General features: G+C 37.7%; 1 protein-coding gene across 3 annotated transcripts in view; it reads right to left on the bottom strand.

The window, feature by feature from the left end:
* The window catches only part of csgalnact1a (chondroitin sulfate N-acetylgalactosaminyltransferase 1a), a 43,237-nt gene extending 19,983 nt beyond the window's left edge, over positions 1-23,254 (bottom strand). The window contains exons 1-5 of one of the 3 annotated variants that reach the window (XM_051910488.1): positions 22,619-23,254; positions 20,531-20,563; positions 19,709-19,820; positions 9,731-11,179; positions 6,272-6,488 (exon numbers count right to left, since the gene is read on the bottom strand). In XM_051910488.1, the coding sequence (XP_051766448.1) occupies positions 6,272-6,488; positions 9,731-10,508 (995 nt within the window). In that variant the 5' untranslated portion in view covers positions 10,509-11,179; positions 19,709-19,820; positions 20,531-20,563; positions 22,619-23,254. The remainder of the gene's footprint in view (positions 1-6,271; positions 6,489-9,730; positions 11,180-19,708; positions 19,821-20,530; positions 20,564-22,618) is intronic. The other 2 variants (XM_051910486.1, XM_051910487.1) reach the window with 2 other exon arrangements.
* Between the last annotated feature and the right edge of the window lie 2,520 nt (positions 23,255-25,774).

Below are 25,774 nucleotides of genomic sequence, written 5' to 3'. Positions count from 1 at the left end.
TTAAAATAGCATAAGAGGGGCACTTTTAAACCAATTTATTATTCATAGCTGAGATAATATTACTGTCATGCCAAATCCAAATATTTTGCCCTATTGCAACAAAAACGGCAAAACATTGCGGGTAGTGTGGGCATCGTAAAAGTATGTTTCAAAAAACAAGTAGCATAATTGGGAACATTATAAATCCCAGAATGCATTGCAATGAGCTCAGGGGGAAAAAATTATGAAAGATGGAAAAGAGCTATGGAGTCTGGGCCTTGAGAGAAGCATGTATGAATGTTGCAGCTTTCGACAAGACTAGCTCACCCTACGGGGCACTGTGATCGCAACACACAAGGATTGCAGTGCTAGTGTGAAATTCCTGATCTGAAGCAGCCACATTCTGATAGAAGTGTGGCAAGTGTTTCAAAAAGATCCTGAACATGATCTTTTTATGTCTAATGCACAATAAAGGCATGGTTAGACTATTTTTAGGCCTTCTTATCATTTTATTGATAACAAAAGTATGGAAAGAAGCATGGAATGGGCATATTGCCCGTGCCACATTCAAACCTAGTTTTCCCACTCTGGAGCTCATATTTCTCCGCTAAAATGTACCATACCTCTGTATAATTCTGAGAAAAAAAATACATAAATTATCATATAAATACACTACCGTTCACTGTACAAATTACACTGTAAAAATATACTGAAACAGAAAACAGTTACATTAAATTGTAATAATATTTCACTATAATAGTGGTTTTATTGTATTTTTGATAAAATAAATGCAGCCTTGGTGAGCATAAGAATCTGTTGTAACAGTAGTTATGGGATTTTCTTAATGCTTTTTTACATGGCACATCCAGTATTCATATTTTCATAACATATTCCAGAACACAAACACAAAAATGATATAAATTGAAATAACTTCTATCATGACTGAGCAACAAAAGACTAAAAGCTGTACAAACACTATCACTATGCTGTGCTACCATGTACATGCCACAACAAATTAGTTTGATGGCATTGAGCTCATTCTGTATGTGATCGTAACCCGCAGTCCCCTTGTTTGTCCTCTCCTGCCTCTGAAACGAGAATGAGGTCAAAGTGTTCCCTCAATGCCTAATATAAGACTCTTTAAACACTGCTCGGAGACACTAATTAAAAAAACAGAAATTATATGTAAAACAGGCTGTAGAGGTTGGAGAAAAATGACTTAGAAAGTCTGAAAGATGTAGAGGAAAAGGACTGAAGAAACTTTTCACAAATAGGGTAAAAATAGGACCCAAAACCATTTTGTACGGTACAATAATTTCATAAACTACTTTGAGAGTTGTCAAATGGTTTTGGCATGTTAATGAATATGGCAATGTTAAAATATTTGGTCTTGGCATACTAGAACTGATATTCTGCTGCTGTTGATTATTGCTGCTGCTGCGACTGCATGGACTTGCTACCACTAATAGATACACAGACACACTGCTGTGAGCATGTAAGATATGCTGCTGCATAAAGAGACATACATAAATCGTATTGCAGATCTAGGTTTCAGAGGAACTCTGATAGCGTGCTGCAGGAGTAGCCTACAGCTAACACTGAAACAGACTCTTTAAATGATGAGCGAGCAATCTCATTGGCTGCAGGATCAGCAGAGGCCAATCAGCTTGCGCCGGTAATGATGTGATTGCATGTAAAGAACCTATCAGCCTGCGCCGCCCTCTAGAGTTTCATAACTGAACTAGATATTAAATATGTTTTTTGCCATTTCTAAAAGTTTAAATGCAGTTTAAACCTGATTTGTATGATTTCGTTATTGTCTACACTTTTGGGGGGGAAAAAGGTTCAGTGGGGTTCTCTTAGGGCTGGGCGATAAAACGATAACGATATGTATCGCGATAGACACGTGATTGATATCAATAAAAAATGTGTCCGATAAAACTTTCGATATTTTTTATTCTTCGTCGGAAGAAAACAGAGGTTGCGAAGCAAGTTTGGTTGCATTAACAAAGGCACTCGCTCTCTGGTAACCTAGCAACGTAGGGAGTGACACGCTAACAGCCAATCATGTAACAGTATCAAGTTTGGTTGCGCCATATCGTTGTCTCGTGCTGGTCTGCTGCATTCCTCTTCAGTAACCGGCGACTAATAAGCAGAAAATGAGTGCTGCAGCGAGCGAGGAAATTGTAAATAAAAGAAGAAAAGTCAGCTCGCCAGTATGGCAGTTTTTTGGATATTATAAGTCTGACCGTAGTCAGACAAATGTCGTCTGCAAATTATGCAAGACCGTCATCCCCGCCAAGACTGGTAATACCACGAACTTGATGTACCACCTTAACCGCGCTCACCCTTTGGAGCACAGCCGTATTCAACCAACAACATCTGTAGCTGCAACACCGCACAACATTTTAATTATTTGAGTTTTCCATGGTTGTTGACATTTCTGTCTTAATAACTGAGGGGATTATGATCAGAGGAAGGTTAAGTTTAAAATAAAAATGTTTACATGTAATATATTTTTCTCCTGGTCCTTATTTTAAATGGGTCATAAAAAATATCAATAATTATCGATATCGACCGATATGAAACACTGATATCGTGATACAGTTTTCAGCCATATCGCCCAGCCCTAGGTTCTCTATATTGAACCCTATGGTTCTTGACTCAATTTTAAAGGGGTCATGAATTGAGAAATCAAATTTTCCTTGATCTTTTGACATTTAGGAGGTCATTGTACTAGAAAAATATCCTGTAAGTTTCGGAACTCAAAACTTCCTTGTTAGTCCAAAAACAGCTTTTATTGAAACGACTTGTTTCAGATTTTGTCACATTATTACATCATAATGCGTCGAAAGACCGCCTCCTCAGAAGATCAATGCCTACTTCTACATCATTGCCAGCGTTGCCAATTGCTTTCAACTGAAAGTAGCTAAAACTGGTAGCTAAATGTTACTAGATGACATCATAATGGCAAATTCATTGGTCTATATAAATATGAATATAGATCAGTGGGCAAAATAAGAATCTAGATAAGGTTTGTCCCAGAAGTTGCTAGATTTGTCCCTAAACTTTTGAAAAAAGTCTCAAAAGGGGTGGGGAAGTCACTAAATCTAGTGACAAAATCGCTAAATTGGCAACACTGATCATTGCCTCTTTAGCCCCACCCACCGATCCGCGCATGTCATGTAGTAGTAAATATGAGAGAGATGCAAACAAAGGATTACTCTAGCAACAAAATGATAGAGATGCCTCTGAGGATTACATTTTGAAGTGGCAAGTTGTGGAAAAACACATTCTTTGCATTGCCATCCTTGTGATACTAACATTAAGAAAGCATGGATCATCTTGCAAGTGGACCTCAGAGAACATTATTAAAAAAAAAAAAAAAAAAAAATGCAGTTCATGGCCCCTTTAAAGAACACTTTATACCAAAAAGGTTCTATATACGGAGAAATATCTTAAAGACCCATGTGGTGAAAATCGGGTTTTTAATGTTGTCTATATGTTAATGTGGTGTTTTTAATATGCTTCAAGACAAACCATGTGCGAATTCATCAGTCAGCACCATTGCTGAGTATTTTCTCAAAACTGCAGTGAACCAAAGACAGTCTCAAAAACCCGGTTTGAAATCGCCCTACGTCACAAATATGTTGTAACCAACCTCGTCAATGCGGGGCGGGCTTTAGCTATCAGTAACTATGCTGTGAAGCAGGGGGGTCTCAAGAGAAGCCAGGTTATCCCAGTATATTTTTCTGTTGATATGAAAAATAGGGTACATTTAGCAATATAGCGGGTGAATTATGTATATGGTGTATATTATGATGTCATGATGAACTATATGCCTTTCTCCACTGACGTTCTAAGTTGTTCAAAGTGTTTCTAAGGATGCAGATTTTTAGAAAGCAGCTGTCTGACTCTGAGATGATGAACAGAAACATGGTTTGTGTAACATAAGCAATACATTATTAGCTGTTTGATAATGTAGTCAAGCAAAAAGCTAATACATATCAATTACTATTATGTGTCCAATGTTGTAGAGAGCGATACATAAAACGCATTACCATTCTGATATATTGTAGATGACCATGTATAATTCACTCTTCCACTTCTTCTGAATCAGTTTCTGGTTCAAACATGGCTTGCCATCTTGTAGTGTTTACTACAGTAAAGTTGAGCAAGTGGATCAGGTATTCTAAGCTTGTGTGATTAAGTGGAGGCGGGCCTAATTTGCATATTCATGGTTTCTCATATACTAAATGAAGCAAGGGTGTAGTGTTACATTCAAGTTATTTAAGAAGGCATTAAGAAATTATTTTCACAGGAAAAAATATGTCATTTTGGTGATCAAAGACGAGTTTTAAGAGAAATTTTGACTGCAGGGTAGAGCTGCACGATTAATCGTAAAAAGATCGCGATCTCGATTCAAGCACCCATGCGATCCTACTTTATTAATGACAACGATTCTCCCGCGTCTATTAAATCTTTGACAAAATCATACCTGAACGTTAAAATCTGTGTTTGTGCTGCCAGAGCCAGAGAGCCGTTTTGAATCATTAGTTATTTCTGTGTTACAAATATTCACATTATCACAAAAGTATTGAGATATAAGTTTTAAGTTAGTATTTAAACACCGATGTCTATAATAGCGATCAAAATAGCGCAAACTACCTTTTGAAACCAACTTGGCACGTCAAATAACGGTTGTATCAATTACATCTAATTCCACTAGGTGGCGACAACTGACTGTTAAAGAATGTATTTGTCATTGAATCGTTCATTCAAAAGATTCGTTCAAAAACACTGATTCATACAGCAATGAAACAAGTATTTATTAATGAGTCATTGAATTCATTCAAAACCATTTTTTAAATAATTAATTCAAACATTTTCCAGCAATTAGAGTCAGCAATTTATATTTTGTCAGAACCTCTAGTAAATTACATGTTGTTTTGTTTGGTTGTATATTCAGAATCGTGGGAGAATCGTGATCTCTATTTGAAACCAAAAAATCGTGATTCTCATTTTATCCAGAATCGTGCAGCTCCACTGCAGGGGGACTTTAAATTATTGCATAATACTTTCATGTTTAATGGTTTATTTCAATGTTTTTGTAGTGATAATGCCGTTTAAGTCATGAAATTTAATCAAAATAAAAAATGAATTAAAACTAAATTAATTCATTAAAGGGTTAGTTCACCCAAAAATGAAAATAATGTCATTAATTACTCACCCTCGTGCCGTTTTACACCCGTAAGAACTTCGTTGATCTTCGAAACACAAATTAAGATATTTGTTTAAATCCGATGGCTCCGTGAGGCCTACATAGGGAGCAATGACATTTCCTCTCTCAAGATCCATAAAGGTACTAAAAACATATTTAAATCAGTTCATGTGAGTACAGTGGTTCAATATTAAGATTATAAAGCGACGAGAATATTTTTGGTGCACCAAAAAAAAACATAATAACGACTTACTTAGTGATGGCCGATTTCAAAACACTGCTTCAGGAAGATTCGGAGCATCATGAATCAGCGTGTCGAATCATGATTCGGATCGCATGTCAAATCGCCAAACTGCTGAAATCACATGACTTTGGCGCTCCGAACTGCGGATTCGATACGCTGATTCTTTACGCTCCGAAGCTTCCTGAAGCAGTGTTTTGAAATCGGCCATCACTAAATAATGTTAAAATAATGCACCAAAAATATTCTTGTCACTTTATAATATTAATATTGAACCACTGTACTCACAGGAACTGATTTAAATATGTTTTTAGTACCTTTATGGATCTTGAGAGAGGAAACGTCATTGCTCCCTATGTAGGCCTCACGGAGCCATCGGATTTAAACAAAAATATCTCAATTTGCGTTCCGAAGATTAACGAAGGTCTTACGGGTGTGGAACGGCATGAGGGTGAGTAATAAATGACAGAATTTTCATTTTTGGGTGAACTAACCCTTTAAAACTAAATCCATAAAATGATCCCATCACGAGAACCCCTAAAAGGTTCTATATATGAAGCGCCTGACAGAACCCTTTAAGATTCTATATAGAACCAGTTCTAAGAGTTTAACAAACAGTAAATAAAAATTGTGCGATAAATGCGAACACTGTTCCAAAATGAACTGAATATATATTCAACATATAATGCTTTAAAAATATTGGACACCAAAGTATACCATATGGAAAGCACCAAGAAGATATGTATGAATGTGAGAAAGAAAGAAATAAGAGGACATAAGATAATAAATAACAGATAATAACAAATAACGAAAAGAATGAGAGGTATCACCTGAAGTTGTGCATAAACTGTTTGAATTTGTCAGCTCTTTGGGACAGAGGCAGCACAATGTTAATGGGCATGTTGGCCGTCTCCACAAGCTCACTTTTCACTTTCATGAGGGGGCCGAAGGGGCGGAAGAGAACCAGCCTGCGGAACTCTTGTTTCTGCTCGCCACGGAAGGTCAGCTCGTACAGCGTGCCCTTGTCCTTTTCAGTGCACTCTATGCCTGCAGAGATGAGAAGACATTGAGAACAGTGAAGAAAAGGAACCATTTTCCTGAACACCCACATGGACACAAACACAAGCAAAGCAAAATTCAAAGAAAACTAAAGGACAAACTCAAGGACAAATACCATAAAGATAAACACACAAACATGAAGGAAGACACACACATCAAGATTACAAACGCAGGCTTTCAAAAGATTGTCATAAATCTCTTGACTGAAAAACCCAGAGGAAAGTAACATTTTATTGCTCAGTGGTTGCACTTTCATAGAAACTTTTTCTCTAGATGTTTCTACACAGATGTTTCTTTCTTGTCAAATTTGAGGACAGCGCAAGACATTTTTAGGTTCTCTTCTGAAACTCTGGAGACAGTGGGTCTCATTCACTAACAATTGCATGGATTATTTCATATTTACACGCAAAACTTCTCACGAAAAGAAATTCTTGTGTACATGTTCGTGAATTTCTTGTTTTTGTGAATTTATAATATATTTTAGTATGAAATGCATTTGAAAATGTGAAAATGTCTTTTTTTTTTTTTTTGCAGATTTCACAAACATATTTTAGCTTTCAAACACTTAGTGAATGAGAATGTAACTGAGATAAATCTCATTTGTTGTTTTTATTTCCTATTGGAATATATAAAAAAACATTGATAACATACAAAATCAAATATTGACATTAAGTGTGACAGAACTAACTAGACTTATAGGATATAAGCATCAAATGAGAACTTTTTAATATCTTGATTGTTTAATATATTGATTGAAAAAAATGAGATTGAATGGAGAACATATGGAGATGTTCACTGAAGTCTCCTCACATTTTTCTCAAGAGAAACAGGCGCTAGCAAAGTCTGGAATGAAAAGTCACACGTCAATTTCAACTCTAACATTTCTCATCAAATTCTTTTGAAGATCAAATTATCTAAGCTATGCTAAGATTTATGGAATTATGACAACAATTTCAGAAGAAACATCTGGGTTGAGATGGCAGGGACACCAGGTCATCTGAGGCTTGGGTAACATACTTTCGTGCTTCTGAAAATTATCCAAATAAACTCTTTAGAGAGATCTGCACTGTACAGCATCAAATGTGTATTGTACAGGTTCCATATCAGTGTGCTGATAGTGCTATAAAAGGCATAATAACTCTTATTCTAGAGGAAAATCATGCTCATGTAAGGTTTGCACAAAACATTCCCATTCGGTTAAGGGTTGTATGAAGTATGTATACTTCACAGCTTCATACTTCATTAGCTTTGGTAGCAAAGTGTGGTAATACTATTATGATCTATACTGGGAAGTATGTGGATCTAATTTGTCATAAATTTGTATGAAAGTTGCTATGGTGTTCTCTGCTGTGTTTAGAACGTTTCTATGCAATTTGCAATTGCTACAGTGTTCTTGAGTTGTGAATGGTTTCTACAATATGCAGTTGCCTACTGGACAAAGTCAACAGATCCCAGCTTCATGATATTCTGGTCCATTGATACAGTATGTCTCGAGTCCTTCTTTTAATATAAGTCTGTGGGATTTTTTCACCTGTTTTATTGTCTGCCTGGTGAAATGCGTAAGTTTGATCATTTAGATAAATTAAAGCACACCTCAACAAGCCATACAAGTTTGTCCAAATCCCTAACCCAAAGCAGCAAAAGTGATGTCTGCCTTAGAAAACCAGCAAAATGGAATAATTATCATGTCCAGCCCTTTCCATTCTACACATAAAATGCATTTATGGAGAAAGCAGGGCCATTAGGGAAGCCATTTGAATCAATACAAGCTAACACTAAAGACATCAAAGCATAACCCACAGGCTCAACTCTACCTCGTTGAAAAACTAGCTACAGTAAATAAGAAAAAACATTTCTTCGCTCAACATAATCACGTGAGTTACCGAACATTTGTAACATTAGCTCAGGGTAAAACTGCACTTTTAGCATGATCCGGGATCTCTTTTCCTCTCTAAATTGGATCGTGTCACCACAAAATGGGTCTGGGTAAAGGAGCACTACATACAGTTAGCCAACAGAGATAACGGACAAAGGATAATGAGAGAGATACATGTATCCCTTGAGGGACAGAGTGGGAGAGTTATTTTGTGGGTAGAAAAGATACGCTTTCTGTAAACATTCCTGTTTGCTAAAGCACCGTTTCGGGCATAATGGTCAAGCTTCCAGTGTTTTTTTTCAGGATGAAATATTTTTAGAATGTCCAACAATATTATTCAGTCTCATTCAGTGTTAGCAAGACAGCTGGGTAAATTGACATTGTGTCTGGACACTGAGTTGTAAGTTATTGCAGGCAGGGCCTCTGGCTAAGACTTGGCCTTGACTCTCTTTGAATTCTTCACAAGCTCTTCATTGTTGATGTGAAGCAGAGTAGGTCTATTCAACTATACAGTCAAAAAAGAGCTTGACAAGAAATGGTCTTCTATTTAAAGATGTACTAAGTAACGTTTTCCTTTGTAAAACCAATTTTTTTTTTTTAAACACCAGCTAGACCAGCAACAAACCAGCATAAACTAGCATGAAAATTCTAAGCTAGGTCTTTTAGGCAGGAATGTCAAGACCAGGTAAATCTCACCTCTGATTTCATCTTAGCTAACTGGATCATTGCACCTTTTGCAAATTGCACCATAGCCCATTTTTAGCATTTCATTTTCAAGTGCTGGGAATAGTTATTTAGAACTAAACAAGGTGCATAGCAACATGAATAATGTATTTCCTGTAAAGTCTATAACCACTGAGATGCGTCACTTTCTCTCTAGAGGAAATGGCAGAGATGACACAGATCTGGATATAAAACAGCTGTGTTCATTTCCTAGAGTCATCACAGGATATCCTAACTTTAGCATGTTAGCATGCTGCTACAGGTTGCTCTATTGTTTTGCTGAATTGTTTCTAAGATACACAGCATGCAACTTCCTGCAGAGAACATTTTGAGAGATTTTTTCCAAATGTGTCCAACAAGCTCTAAAGATCTAAATAAATGGTCCAGAGACATGCAGAGATTGCCTGTGGTACAGTAAAGTTTGTCATCTCTGTGCTAGAAGAACTAAATGGAATAGCATAAATAATGTTTCCAAACAGGCTTCCAAAAAACTTACACCATGTAACACTAAAATCATGTTAACACACATATTGTTTACATCTTGTGGCTATACTATTGAAACAGTCAGCATTTTAACATTTACAGATTGGCTGTGGTTTGAGCATAACTTGAACCGTAGGTAGCTCCTTACCTTCTATAAAGTCTGATGGTGTGTAGACTTTACTGGCTTTCATTTTGTCTCCACCTTGATTTGGTGCATTGAGGGTGTGCAGCGCACTCTCCACCACCTCCCCCAGCTCGTCCCTGTGGTCCTTCCTCACCGGTTTCTCCTCGGGGTGACGGGTCAACCCCATTTCCAGCTGGTAAACACGTTGTAAGGTGAAGCTCTCAAAGGGCACCACAGCGTACTCGCTTGGAAGTCGCACGCCACTGTGTACCTCTGCCCGGCTCAGCTGGCTGCGTAGGAACTCCTGCAGGTCGGTGTGACTGCGGTCGTCAGCCATGTCACCCCCCGTGCCCCTCCCAGCCGTCTTCTCCAAAGAGTCCTGCATTCCCTTAAGTTGTTCACTCCGTTCCTGGAGAGCCTCTTTAAGCTGAGCAATTTGTTTTTTCAAGCTAGCAATATGCTGCCGGTGCTGCTCTTCCCGCTCTTGTAGCAGGACCTGGAACCCTTCCCGCCCAGCAGGGCCAATGGGGGCACCTCCAACACCACCTGGCCTGCTTGGACCCCCTGCAATAGCCATCCCTCCAGCCCTGGGCAGGGGTTGCCCAGCCATGGGCTCATCAGCGTGGGGGCTGCAAGTGATTACATAAAGGAGGGAAAGGCAACAGCACACCACCACTAACAGAACACCCACACGTGAGAGCCAGGCCAGCAGACCCCTGCGCAGCATCACAACTGACAACCTCAACAACAAGGCGGGTAGGAAGATGTAGTTCAACAAAGTTGTGGCATCTCTGCGTACCATCAAAAACAAGATGTAAAGATCAGCCAAAGGCTGCCCACACCAGAACTGCTTGTTGAAGTCACTGGCGCATATCTTTGATTAAAAATAAGAAGAACTGTTTGTGTTTTGTCTGTTAACTAAAGTCTTATATTTCCCAGGTGCAGACCACAAAGCAAGTTTTGTTCAGAACTTTACTGTCAATTCCCATTTCAACCGCTCTTTAAACTTCAGCCTGGCTCTTCAGCCACATACTTTGTCATGGGTCAAGTTACGGCCACTTCCTCCTCTTCGGGGTACTATTAGTTCTCTGTCCAGACAAATGAACCATTGGACCAGCTCAGTAGCAAAATGCGCATGTCTCCATCTGGTGAAAATTGCTCATTCTTCTTGGAGGTAGCGTGACAGACCCTTGAGAGAATGTCTGGAATGGATCCTCCATTCTACAGCACTCCCAATGACCCAAAAGAGAAAACCATTCATTGAAGGTTTAGCCATTAGACGTCAATGGCTATGGTCCATGAAAACGGGTTTGCCATCGGTTTCTTTTAACTTCATGAAACAGTCAAATGTTGTTGAAAAGACCACAACGTTGTTTGCCAAAGAGTTTTCAGACAGTCTGTATGTCTTCCTTAATCTATTCAGAGTGTTCTGCATGTTTCATCATGTGTAGCTTCTGATCTTCACAGATTTATCTAGAAAAAGGTAGAGAAAAAAAGATTAAATTGATTATGTTCTATAGAACCACATTCGTAGGTGGATGAAGGTCTCCTATATGTTAATCAGTCAAGCTTCAAAGTACATCAATACTGATAGCTTGGCATTATCATACCATTAAACAGACAAAATAGAGATAAGTGGGATAGGGTTCAAGTTAGTCTATCTTATTTGCAAACACACTGTATTTATTTTCTAAATTCAGGACCTGCATAGTCAACAAAGCATTCTGAGATGGCTCCAGTGCTGGAGAACAGTGCTGTCACTGATGTGTGAAAATAAGAGATGTGTGTTAAAGGCAGTCTTATGGGAAAACGCCCGACATCTGACATGGGGGGAAGAACAGCCACACTGTAAGTTTGAGCAAACACACACGAAAGGCAGAGCATTCATAGACGTACACACATGCAAACCAAGCATATGCACTCAGTCACAAACACGTGTATCTGTGATCACAGGAACACACAGGAACACTGTGTTAGCAAGTTGGGAAGCTGTGGTGGTAAAAGATACAACGTGAAAAAAAGAGCGTAAAGAGATGTAGGAATCTCTGAATATGTGTGAGTGCTTGTGTGTTTGTGTGTGCTGACTCACCACACAATTAGCTCTTTATAGGTTAGTGGGAGGCTTGATTTAATGAAAGGATTAGTTATGTTAGTGGTGAATACTGGACTGTATCAAGGAGAGTTGGACATAGACCAGCACTGAGGAGGGGGATGTCTATTTATCTGAGGCTGGCACTCAAATATGAACTCCCTCAATTATTAAAACACTCCATGCATCCATCCATCCATCAATTCAATCACTCACCTATTTATACAATAACTCATCCATTCATTCACTTACTGATTCAACCAATCACTTATTTTATGATTCATTCATTCTTTCACTCACTCATGGTCTAGTTCATTTAAGCACATTTTTATTCGTTCTTTCACTCATTCATGGATTCATTCAGTTACTTAAGGTGAGTTCTATTCCACCGTAAGTGCCCTGCGAAGTAGACTTTGGGTATTGTGGCATCTTAAGGTGGTGGTGGTGGTGGGGGGGGTTCCAGTTCCAGATTCCAATTCAAAGGGAGCAAACATGCTCAAACTTAAGTTTGAAAGACACTACGAATTCCATTGGGTATTAAGGATCATAGATACATCACTTCACAAGAAGTGGAGATGGAAATTACCCACAAGTTACCGTGTATCACTCCAGCACTACAGGAAGTTTGACTAAAATCCATGCAATGAAAATGAGTTAAGACATTTGTATTGAGTTTAATTTGTCCCAGGTGTGGTGTGTACTTTGTACACGACTGTTTGTGGGTATTAAGTGCACAAGATGCAACAGTTACAAGGCTAACTGATTCATTCAATCATTTATTCGTTCATTCTTACACACACTGACTGATTCATTCAATTACTTTCACTCACTTAGGCCCTGTTTACACCTGGTACTAAGATACGTTTTGGTCGACTGGATCACAAGGAGACGGGGGAGACACATTCTGGTTTACAACTTGTATTTTAGTCCGTCTCTTTTGTCCACTTTTAACCACTTCTGTCTTGATTTCTTCGAGGAGAGGGTCTATGGATGGGTAAATGTATGGGTTTTTTCAATCTAATGCACAAAATAAGCTTGCACAATTTACATATGAACATGCTCGGAGACAACGGAAAAACATACGGAGGGCAGCAGCTTTTGTTTCTGCTTTGAAAGCCGTAAGACCATGGCAAACACAGTGAGTGTGTGTTAGAAATCAGGAATGGTGAGAGAACATTGCGCGTTTTTCGTCTTCAACCCGAACTTTGGTCTTAAGCCAACAGAGTTTAAATCCCGTCTGGCTAGCACGCTTCCCATAATGTTTACGCATTAGGTCAGTAGGCGGAGAGTGGGCGGTCTTTTGTGGCTGTTCGAATACATTTGACCGCGTGAGCGTCTACACTGCAAAAGCAATTGAATGCGTCTTCGACTACCTCTGAAAGTGGTCAAAAGCGGACAAGCTCAAAACGTTTTAGACCCCGTTTACACCTGTATTTAGTGTTGTCCACTTGTGATCCGATCGACCAAAACGCATCTTAATACCAGGTGTAAACAGGGCCTTACTGATTCCTTCAATCACTTATTCATTCATACCTACAATGTTTAACCTGTGCACGACCGCTGTCATTAATGAATATTACTGATATATTATTTGGCTTTTGACACATCCCGCCACTTGTGTCTGGTGTAGGGTGTCATTCATAAACTCCTTCATTTATTTACTCATTCACTCACTCACTTATTCAGTTGCTATCTATTCAGTTGCTACTGACTTATTTACTTGTTCACCCACTCTCTCTTTAAATCCTTTACTAATTTACACACTTAATTATTCACTCTCATTTACTCATCCACTGACTTATTCATTCATTCATTCACTCACTCAGTGCTCATTCATTCATTTAATCACTCATTCACTTACTCATCACTTTACATCAGGATTAATTTCCTCTTTTGCAACCTATTAGATATTGTATACAACAGCAAAGGGGCATCAGTTGCTGTATAACAAGAGTTGATGACAATCAACAACTGAATCTTTCTCAAGGTGGTGATATGGATGACAAATCTTTTCTTTCTCTCCGTCTCATTTAAGAGCTCACACGTGAGTGGTGCAAAAGACGCCTCACACCATGTTACGCTATTACAGCTCACTCGTACAGCAGCCAGGACGAGCACAGCATGAGTCTGCCAGCAATTCATTCTCCCCGCTGTGCCCATGCCATACAACACCAGAGCCAAGACCACGGACCAAACACACGGCTGAACAACACTGAGGAAAGTTAGGAGGGGCTTGACAACCTCAAACAAATGAGAAAGGGAGACTTCAATTTTCTCTTCTGAAACAGAGTGTTGTTGTTTTAATAGATGTGATTTGCCATATTCCAAACAACAGTTTGTTCTTTAGATTTTGGCCTACTCTGTGGTCCAACTTTATCCTCCCTGCTGGAAAATCCAGCTGTGTTTTGGAACATGCTATCTGGTATAAGCTGGTCATTTACTGGTTGACCAGCCAACATGTTCTAAAAAAAACAAAAAAACAGCCTGAACTCCTTTAGCTAGTACGACCAAAAGGATGTTGGTTTGGTTGCTGGTCTAAGACGATCTACCAGCTAAACACCAGATATATTGTTCCAAAACACAGCAACCAGCTAGCAGAAATAAATTCGACTTAAGTTTTACAAACAACATTACATACAAACAACATTTTGCAACAATTCTGTTAATGCCAGCTTGTTAATTACAACGTCCACAAAGATTTTAATCAGAGTAAAAGCTCTAATGTGTGTACAGTTTGCAAACCAAGTGCATTTACATTAGTTCAATTACTTTCACAAGCCTTCATCTGCAGAGTCAGCTACAGTTATACTATCTGGCTGTGGTGCGCAGTCAGGAAATGGTGTGTTTTTTTTCCCCTCCTTTTGCAATTTTCACTTTCAGAGGCTTTTGCTGACCCTTGTGCCTGACTGCAGTAAGAGCCTTACACAGAGTATAAGACTTTAACACAGAAACACTTTGCATGCTTGTGTATTAACACATACAATTACTTGAATACACCACTTATACGATGAACATGTTGCTGAATTATAATTCATTTTAATATTTTTTTGGGATACCTAAACTGTCCAAATATCACAATTTAGAAAAAAACATCCAGATTAAAATAATTAAACTTATGACATTTTAACAAACCTCTTATAATAACTTAAAAAAAAAAAAAACATCTGTCTGCAAAAGCAAAGTCATGAATATCTAGAAACATGCAGGAAATGACATCATGGAGAGAACCTCTGCAGAGCCTCATAACTGTGTCTCAGGATCAAAGCCTCTTAAAATATCAGATCTGACCTTTTTGTGACAAGCAAAAGTAAACATGTCATGTGGTGTGACCAAAAATGAATTATATATATAAATTATTAATTCACAATATCTGTAAAAAATACTTTTTTTGAAAATAATGATTGAGATGTGTACACTCACATAGGCTGTGTAAGGAAAAGGTGTATGACAAATACGTTATTTTTTACCTGATGGTTACACCAGATGACATTTTCAGAGTCATTAAATTGAAACTTTTCTTTAAAATGGTATAAAAGAAATGGTATAATAACCAACATAAATAGAATTAAATAACTAAATAAATAAATAAATACATTTCTAAGAACTTGACATGTATGACCTTTTAAAAGATTTTTTTCTGAGCATCAATTACAACATCTGCACTACTTTTCTGGCATGACAGCATAACAATGGACTCTACTGCCATACAAAAAGATGTAAGGAGACAGACAGAAAAGAGAAACACTCTGTTCACACTCTGTCGCTGTTCACTGCAACTTCGCTCTTAATCAAACCACTTCCTGTGTCCGCAAGGCATGGGCGCCTGACACGGGCTTCCTGTTGGTCTCTCATTAAATTAGACAGCACCAGCTGCATGCCCATATCCCTGTGAAAGTACAGCTCCCATCAAAGACATCATCAAAGACAAGCCTGACACACACAAAAAAAAGCAAGGAAAAACATAAAAGAGCTTCACATTTTTCTTTCTAAAAGAATGATCTAAAATCCTGATCCACTGTCCTTTAAACTGTCAATGCTTATATAAATAATGGATGCTTCGGATTGTGTAACCGAGCAATACTGCAGAATCACAACGACTGGTGTAAAATAATTTATTGCAAGTATTCTACATCCAGCGCCTGTTGTTTTTTTCATGATTCCTGTATCTGCTGTCCTCTTCTTCTCCACTGAAACAAGTCATCAGCATTCCCTTGAGGGCTGCAGAGACGTCTCTGAAGAGGAACTGTCTGAACCGGCTAATTTAACAAGTTGGGATATCCAGACTGAGAAAAAGAGAGTCCACAGATGCACAAGCCAAGTCAAGCCCTGCTGTTTCACTGCTGCATTAAAGGGAGGACACCAGAGAAAGCAATTCCAGGTGTTGCTCATGTTCCGTTCATGGAAAACAAGAGGGAAGAGAGGCCCCTGCTGAAAAATACAGCATTGCTGGTCACCAGCATAAGGTATGTTTTGCATGCTGGGACCAGCATGGGATGATGGTTGCTGGTGGACCAGCTACCAGCTCGGTTTTTCTTGAGAACAGCACGACTATGCTGGTCCACCAGCTAGACCAGCACTATACCAGCTGTAACCGGCATAAACCAGTGTGGACCAACATGAATTCATGCTGGTTTATGCTGGATTTTTCAGCAGGGGCTGAGGGGACGGAAGGAACTTAACGCGGAAAATACAGGGAATGTGGGCGCTTTAGAGAGAAATAGGACAGAAGAGAGAGAGAAAGGGCTCTTTGATGTCCTTCTGGGCCTCAGGTGATTCTCATTCCCCTTAATTAAGTTGGATCTCTTACGACCCAGATCATACATACCATATGCTCTGACTTTAAAATCAACATGAAACCGTGTTCACAACCCATATTATGTCTGTTTGTGACACATTTCTGAGTGAACAGGATGTTTAATGAGAAAAAAAAAAGTAGGGTAGGACTTGATTTTATCAGGAATTGATTACATTTAGATTGGCTTGTTCCAATAGTACAACAGTAAAACAGCTAACATTTATTCATGGAGTATTTATAGTTATATTGCGTTGTTAGCTTAGCAACATGTCAATTCCAAACCTACTGAAATCAATTTCAAGCCTCAGCATCCATTTCCTCCTAAGATACCACATTAACTTATAATTCTTAGAATTAAAAAATAAAGATCTGATTAAAATGTTTTTATAGTTATTAGAATAATGTGTCCATATTGCCGACATGTTTACCTGTTGTAGCTTATCCACATTGTCTGCATGAAATAGATGTCAAAACAATCAAAACGGCTGCCGAAATTCCAGTGCAACACTTATTAGTCATTTAAAACCAAAAAATAATCTTGATTAAAATAATAATTTTAATCAAGGATCTAATTTATACTGTTTTCTCCAATATGTGTGTGTTATGTATTTTTATACTTATTAGAGTATTGCGTTGTTAGCTTAGCAACATGCTAATGCCAAACTCTATTGAAATGAACTGTTGGTCAAGTCTGCCCTGTGTGATAGGGGAGAGCGGGGCACAACCTAATGCTTTTTGACTTTCTCAGTTTGTGTAAATCTACTTAGGGTTCAGGGAATTTCTTTTGTTCCACATTCATTTCACACATGTCTGGTACAAATATGTGGCTTTGTTTCATTAATACAGTGTATACTTTTTTCTTTATTTACCCCAAAAGAAGGGAAGTGAAATGTGACAACATGCCCCTTAGGTGGGGCACACTGTAACATGTGATGGGGCACGTTGTAACATGACCATATGACAGCTAAAAGTTTTATCAGACTTAATTAAAAAAATATAGTACAAATGCTGAACATTTCTTGAAATAATATTTTCTGGATGTTCAGGTTCTTCCTCTCAGTCTTTATTCACCTTTTTTTCATAGTTTATCAACAGAAATTCATAAAAGTTGATTATGCCAGTTGTATCATAACTGTATAGAATAGCATAGTTCTAATAGCGGGGCACATTGTAACGCAGTGTTACAACGAACCCTATCTGCGCAACTGGAATTTAAAGCTGGTTAGTGTCTTCTGATAGTTAGTGAAGTATTAAACAGCTACCCAAACTGCTAAACAACAGTTTGGAGATTAAAATAATATCGGATTTGTCTAATTTTAAATAAAAACAAAAAACATAGATGAAAAATTAGCTTAAGTAAGAAATTTACTTTTGCTATTGTTAAATAAATGTTCAGTGATATCTTCCAAAGATTTTTGAATTTTGGCGCAATTTTTTCTCTATATATTGTCGATATGGCAACTAATAAATATGCTAAGTTTCTTCACGCTAGCGTGTGTGGAAGTATTTAAACCACGTGTGTTACAACTAGGGTTCGTTAGTTTGTGCCCCGCGCTCCCCTACTGGGAAGTTTACGAATTAGGAATTTGTAAATATCATGACACGTGTGTTCAAGTCACTGCTTTGTTGGAGCAAGATGGCAATGTGCCTTTTCTACAAAAAAAATACAGCAAAATTTTTTGGCTCTACTTCTACAAAATGGTAAATAAAGAATGTGCTTCAGGTGTGTGTTTGATTCATGTTTTCATGTAACCTGAATCATTGTATACTATTGTATTCTATTGTAATTGTACAATACTATCATATTTTGTGCATGCAACTTAATTAAATGTAATTTTTCATCAATACAGACACTACATCCATTGTATCTTTCATATTTTCTCTCTGACATGCTCCCAACTCGAGGTTCAAAGAAAATTTCCCACTTATAATTACCACTTTTTGGTGGCGTTCATGTTCGTTTAGCTCAAAAATACGATCTTTCAGACATGACTTGATCGCACCATTAGTTGTAGGAAAGGGGTCGGTGAGGCTAGCGGAAAAGTCATTTTAAAGGAGAAGCAAGTAATATTTTAAGATTATGAAGAAACATTTTTTTCTTTGGAATAACATGCACTATTTAATCATTCACAATAACACTTGAACATCAATTAAGAATTCAAATAGAGAGAACTTTGATTTAATGTTAGCTTAAACATAATCCTGTCTTTAAACACGCCTCTTCATACACAACCACCATTCATACTCCTTCTGTAACCAACGCAAAACAACGCACATCTGAAATTATGTCAGCACTTTAAAAACCCACCACAGTCTCTCATTACGACAATCTGCACCCCCTCCAACTTGAGGTTTCCAACACCCAGCTGCCCCTTAATTCAAGCCACTTCATATCTACAGTCCAAAAAAAAAAAGAAAAAAAGAGAACAATACGCCTTCAAAATTCACAGAGGAGGAAAATTAGAGGACACTTGTCTTCATCCCATGCAGTCTAAGAAGGACAGTATTTATGCCTCCCTCATTCAGACCTCCCTTCCAAATAAGCCATAAGTGTTTTAATACAGCATATTATGGATTGCGATGTACAAACCAATTTGTTTAAACAGCAGATTTGACTGGGTGTATGGAAGAATGAATCATAAAAATTTAAGCAAATTTAAATGTGTAGAATGATTGCTGACAGATCATGGTTTACCACAGAGCCACTAGCCACACATAATTCCCACATTTCAGCCACAATTGAAGGACACGTTCATAAAAAGTTCTCAACCCTGAAATCTTTATAAAACACAAATATGCTCTTGAACAGAGCAGCAAGAACAGAAAATCCTGCCTAATTGTACAACAAGTGGCGCTTGATTCAGCTAGAGGAGAGATCCAGCAATTTTCCGTTTCCAGCATGGTGAATGAATGCAAGTAATATCATTTTACCATCTTTCTTGAGTAGGATTGCAAAACGTTAAGACTAAATTGAATTAATATGCAAATTAATCTTTCAAATTAACCTGCTAGGACTAGCAGTACGCAAAGACATCTTTTCTACATTAACTTGGTCTACACTCGCAGAGTTTAAGGGATAGTTCACCCAAAAATGAAAATTCTGTCATCATTTACTCACCCTCATGCTTTTTCAAACCTGAGAAAATATTTTTTGCCGATACAATGGAAATCAATGAGGTCCATTATTGTTCGGTTCCAAAAGTTCTTCAAAATATCTTTATGTTTATGTTCTGCAGAACAAAGAAAGTCATACAGGTTTGAAACAACATGAAGGTCAGTAAAAGATAATTTGACATAATTTACATTTTTTGGTGAACTATCCATTTAAATGCAACTACTATCTGGACTACTGCATATTGTTAAAAACAGAAAGCACTATATACTAATCGACATTTAGTGTGCAATTTCAAACACAGCCTAATTAATCACATATTGCATAAATAAACGCTAAATCAAAAATTGCACAAAGGCTTTTACATTAATAGACGAACCAGACATGAAAAATAATATTTACTAGCAATGCGGTGTAACACGTTGGCCTGATTTTCAATTTTCTTCTCTTTATTAAAGCTTTGTGGCATGCCTCAATTGGCCAAATGCTTCTTTCAGCCCAAAACAGCAGGACCGCTTATTGCCATAGAGATCACATAGTTGAGAAACACCTAGTCACCATAGCAATCTCCTCAACAGGATGGCAAGGCTATAGTGACAGCTTTTTAACATGAGACGGACACCAGATTCTTCTTCTGGAAGCAAGAGGGAGACCTACAACATACTGGCTTTGGGTCTCAAAGAACTGAGCACGAAGTGCCAAAAGAATCTCAGTAATTGCAGATAAATATGATGGTACTTTTGAGCATTCAAGAGTATGTTGCACAAAATAATTGAACCTCAAGAGTTAGTTCACCACAAAATGAACATTTTGTCATCATTTACTCACCCTCATGTCGTTCCAAAACTGCACGACTTTTTTCTGTGGAACAAAAAAGAAGATATGCTGAAGAATGTTTTTGTCCATAAACTGATTGGGGTCCAAAACATCACTGGAATGGATCCCACTGACTTTCATTGTATGGACAAAAAGTTAGGTGAACTATCCCCCAAAAAGTAAGTAATTTCCGCGGCACTAATGACACCAAATTGCACTGCAAATCTCCATCATTTTGGACAAACAGGCAGTTCTGCTTCAAACTCAAGCTATTGGTTGAGTCAGTCTTGTTTTGGTGGTGCTAGCAGTGCAGAAATCACTCACTTTTCACCTTCAGTATCCATTTAGATTAGAAGATTTAGATAAGCCCTGAATTTGCATGCCAGTATTGTCAGGGAATTAGCACTGATTTGTTTCAGTGCCGCATACTGTATAATAAACACCTACAGACTGCTGCAAATGCTACAGATATTCCAAACCCAGGATAGCCCAGGAAATTGTTGTACATATTAATAAACTTGAATGCGTGTGAGAGAGAAAGCAGGCATTAGTGTGAGAAAAAATGAAATAATCAGAGAGCCCAATAATAAGACATTACATTACTATTACAAACACATCAGTATGGCAAAATGAGAGGGGACTCAAATTAAAATTGAATTTTGATTTAAAGCTGCCATTGAATGTCTAAAGGAGTTTGAGGTCTAGACGCAGCAGCTGAATTCACCAAGTATCTATTAAGAATGAAATGACTATTTTATCTAATGTTACATCCTATGCTTTGCGCAATACCCATCATTCTGTTGCAGGGGAAGCAGATTCAGTTTGGCAGATGGCCCAACGGTTAAAAAAGGTAGTTTGAGGTCAGTGAGATTTTTTTATGAAATTAATGATTTCATTCGGCAAGAATGCATTCAATTGATCAAAATTGACAGAAAAAATAATATTTATTGTTCAAACAAAAGCTGTTCTTGGTTTTCACAAAAATATGAAGCAGCACAACCGTTTTTTCAACATTGATAATAATAAGAAATGTTTCTTGAACACCAAATCATCATGTTATGATCTCTGAAGACTGGGGTAATGATGCTGAAAATTCAGCTTTGATCACAGGAATAAATTACTTTTGAAAATATATTAAAATAGAAAACAGTTATTTTAAATTGTAATAATATTTCACAATATTACTCAATATTACTGTAATTCTACTGTATTTTATCACATAAATGTAGCATATAAGAAACTTCTTTTAAAAACATTAAAAAAAAAACTTACCAACCCCAAACGTTTGAACAGTAGTGTATAATTCACTTAGATAAATTTCAGAGGTGACTGTTCAAATCTTCCTTCTTACAGCACTCAGATAACTCACCTGAACAAACTGACTCCTCTATACAAGTGCACATACAACATTTAAAAGTCAGTTTCTGTATAACCGCATACACTTGGCTGCGACAAGCTTTCAAACATTTCCCCACAAGAAAGATACAGTTCATTTAACACAATATTGATCCTATAGTTGTGGCACTATATAGGGTAAGTCGTCACAATGGAACCTGCCATTAAACAGCCTTTAAAAGGCTTTACAGCAAAAACAGTAAAACAACTAGGAAACGGCAAACAAGTAAAATATCAATATGACCAACAACTACTATAATTAATAAACTGTACAATGTTGAAAAAAAAAATAAACATGTGACAGAGTTCAACCTTTCTTCAATATACAGATGCCCATGTGTTTTAATTGGGTTGACTTGTTTACAGCTATCACAAAAAGATGAAGACAAGTAATTTTAGCTTTGGAAGACAAAATTAGATCCCTCCAAAAATGCTAATTTAGGATGGTTTAAATCAACTATGGTGTTTGAAACCAACATACAAAACCACTGCTAGAAACCCGATAATAATTAATTGGACTTTAGACTCCACTCCCTTACAGCCCTTGAGACAACTTCCTCATGTGATAACTAGCCCTAGTGTTCTCATATTTATTTTACCGTTCAATAACTGTTCATAGTTAAGAATGACTTAAATTACTATTACATGGACCACCAATGCTTCTAGTCTGCATCTGTTGCCATGAGTGTGAAGAATATGGCTTACCAACATAACAGAGAAGAGATGTCACAGCGTGTCTCATTGGTCAGAGTCCTGCAGAACAGCGCGCTGTGTGCTGGAACAGCATGCGGTGTAGAGTGAGCGGAGAAGCGGTGAACCACTGTGTTTCTCTCCCGGCGAAACCGGATCCTCCGGTCCACCCCCACCCCAGAGCTGCCTCCGCCTCCAACGCGCACATAAAGGGTGCGTTGTTACCTGCAGCCGAATCCGACACACTCCTGACGCCCCGCACGCTTCTCTGGGAGGAGAAACTTATTTATCTGCAGTATTTATTCCGTCGAGCCACAGTTTCTTCTCTTAAGTTCCATCAGTATATTAATTTCTGCCCTGCACTCTTTTAATGTCCCTGCTTATAAAGTAAAACCAAATAACCCACGCGCAATGATCACACGCGCAAGAGCGCTGTTAGTATTAGAGGGAGGTAATCACAGCCTTGCAACTATTTGATGTTTTTATAGAATAGTTCTATTAAAAAGTAAGTACTATCGCCTAATTAAATTTCCAATAAAATGGACAAGTTATAGGCTAGTTGGTATATTTCTTCTCAACGAATGAAAATAGCTCCAAAGCATCAATTGCATGTCACCAAGCAAGAAAACAAGCAGAACAGCGGATATCAGTGGAGCGGATTTCCACTTTGCTTAGGTGCAGTCACATTTCCCGCTGTTCAGCGAATTTACATGGGCGAAATAACGTCATTTCATCAATCCATCCGATTGTTAATTTTGTATGAGGGCGAAAGATTTCCGCACAGATCACTGACAATAGTGTAGTTTTGTTTTTGTTTTTGTCTGCAAATTTTACTGAAATTTCGCTAATGTGACCATACCTGATACTCCACCCAAATAGTCTCATATACTCACCCTCATGCAATCCTAGAAATATGATTTTCTTTCTTCAGATGATAAGAAATATTGTATAAATGTTCATATAATGAAATGTCAGATGTAAGCGGGTTGTAAATTGTGAGAAGTGATGGTCATCATCTGTGCTTGAGTTTTCAGGCTTCACAACGTGCTGACAGTGGCCGGAAGTGACGTTTTATAGTTTCAAAAGGTTAAAATATGAGTATTTTTCTCTCACAGACCTTTCATTCAGAAGACATTGATTCATATATGGATTACCGTTATGTTCACTTAGTGTGGTTTTTGAAGAGTCAACTTTGAGGAACCCATCTCCTTGCATTATATGAACTCGCAGAGATGGAATATTTTTCTAAAAATCTCCATTTGTGTTCTACAGAAGAAAGAAAGTCATACATCTGGGATGGCATAAGGATGAGTAGCCTAAATGTGAGAATTTTTCCATTTTGGGTGGAGTGTCCCTTTAAGAGAGTTCAGTATTCACTCTATTCTGCTAGTCAGGAATAATGAACAGCATGCCCAATAAATTATTCCGTTATTATTTATTAAATTATTCAAGCATCCTTGTTTTATTACTTACTAAAAAAAAAAAAAAAAAAAAATCTACACAGTAACAGATTCACTGAGTTCGGGTCTCTGGACTGGTCTGTATGCACCCCATTCATACCGGGTAACGAACAGTTGAAGCTATTCATCCCATACTGTTGAAGTCTATTTTGGGTTGTACCCTATTTGGATAAAGTTTGATTTTAGTTTGTGCTTTCTTGGACTAATCTGTAGATAGGTCTATATTTTCTAAAGCAAATAGTTGGCAGCAAAATTTGTATGACAGTTTGTATGACAGTCTAAACAATGTGTAGAACAGCAATGAAAAGTTCTTTCATTCACTTTTTTTCTCAATTCAATAGCTTAACAGCGCCTCCTAATGGCCAGCAAAGTGACATAGCACACTTTGGAGTAATATCTACAGGACTACAGTGAGGTTATGCCATCCGTAAGCAAAATGCTGCCTTTTTATGCATTCAAAGTGCTTGACGATCAAAAAATATGTATTTTTATTGACTTTTGATGGAACAACACAATTTGTTTTAAAAGAAATGATAAAAGAAGCTTGCTTTGATTAAAAATCATTTAAATGTTGCTCAGCATGAGGCAAAAGTACCCCCAGGATTCTCCATTTAGTGATATAAAGGCAAAATTTGCCATCTCCCTTAAACATTTTCTTCCATAAACCTCTACATGCCATCCATAAACTTTTAAGATTGATGTACTGAGAATGAGCTTCTGCCCTTTCAGTTTGAACATTACTTGATTGACATTTTTGTCACGCACCCAGTAATTTACTACCAACAAATAACATATATATATATTGTATATGATCAATAGGGTGTACAAATCAACAAAGCATTTCACATTCTTAAGAAAGGGAACTCGGACTGAAGCTGAACAAATTGTTGACAGGCTGTAAAGGGTTTCAAAGGTCAACCACAGAATTGGCTAATGTAGGTTACTTGATCTCCAGCCAGTGTGTTTGCTACAAAATGTGAGATATGGGAGCCGTGGCATTCAAAGGGGGACACTGGCTGGTTCATTCATTCATTTAGTGCTGTAACTTGGTAACAAGTATGCTTAAACATAGAGATGCACAGGGCAGTTCAGTCTGAATAAAAGTTACTTTCCCATATGACCACGGAGGAGAATCGGAGGGGCATTCAGCGGACAGATACCCTTTTTTTTACAGTCTATGACAGACACCGACGCACTGTATTTTTTATTTTTTTTTTGTATTTATTTCAACAATTGACAACCAAAATCAAACCCATAGAAGGTTGTCAACAGTTTTGAAGTGGCTGTGTACAAGTTATACTTATTCACAAGCCGAGTGAGAGTCATACTCGCAATGTAATGTTAATTATTAAACCAAACAAAATACAACACTTTCAAAAACGCTGAGCTATGTGATTATTTTATTGAGTGATAGGCAGTGGATTTAATCAGTGACATTATTAGATTTGCTATACGTCGTCTTCCCGTCACCTTCTCAACCTGCTTCCCTTAGTGTGTTTTTACACATAGAAAAGGCAAAAATTGTATTTCACCGTCCAGTTTTTTTCCTGAATGATGATGTGAGCTCCTGTTGCAATTCTCGATTCAGCATAAATGACCTACAATGGTGACATTTTTCACAATCACGACAGAAAATCAAAAATACTGCCCTTAACATCATCAGCAGAAAGGCAGCACGTCCAAACCAGCACAGTACGGACTTTTCTCCATC

This window comes from Ctenopharyngodon idella, chromosome 10 (genome assembly GCF_019924925.1).
Source record: "Ctenopharyngodon idella isolate HZGC_01 chromosome 10, HZGC01, whole genome shotgun sequence".
NCBI lineage: Eukaryota > Metazoa > Chordata > Actinopteri > Cypriniformes > Xenocyprididae > Ctenopharyngodon > Ctenopharyngodon idella.
The sequence above is the reverse complement of the archived record's forward strand: the minus strand, read 5'-3'. Positions and strand labels throughout refer to the sequence as shown.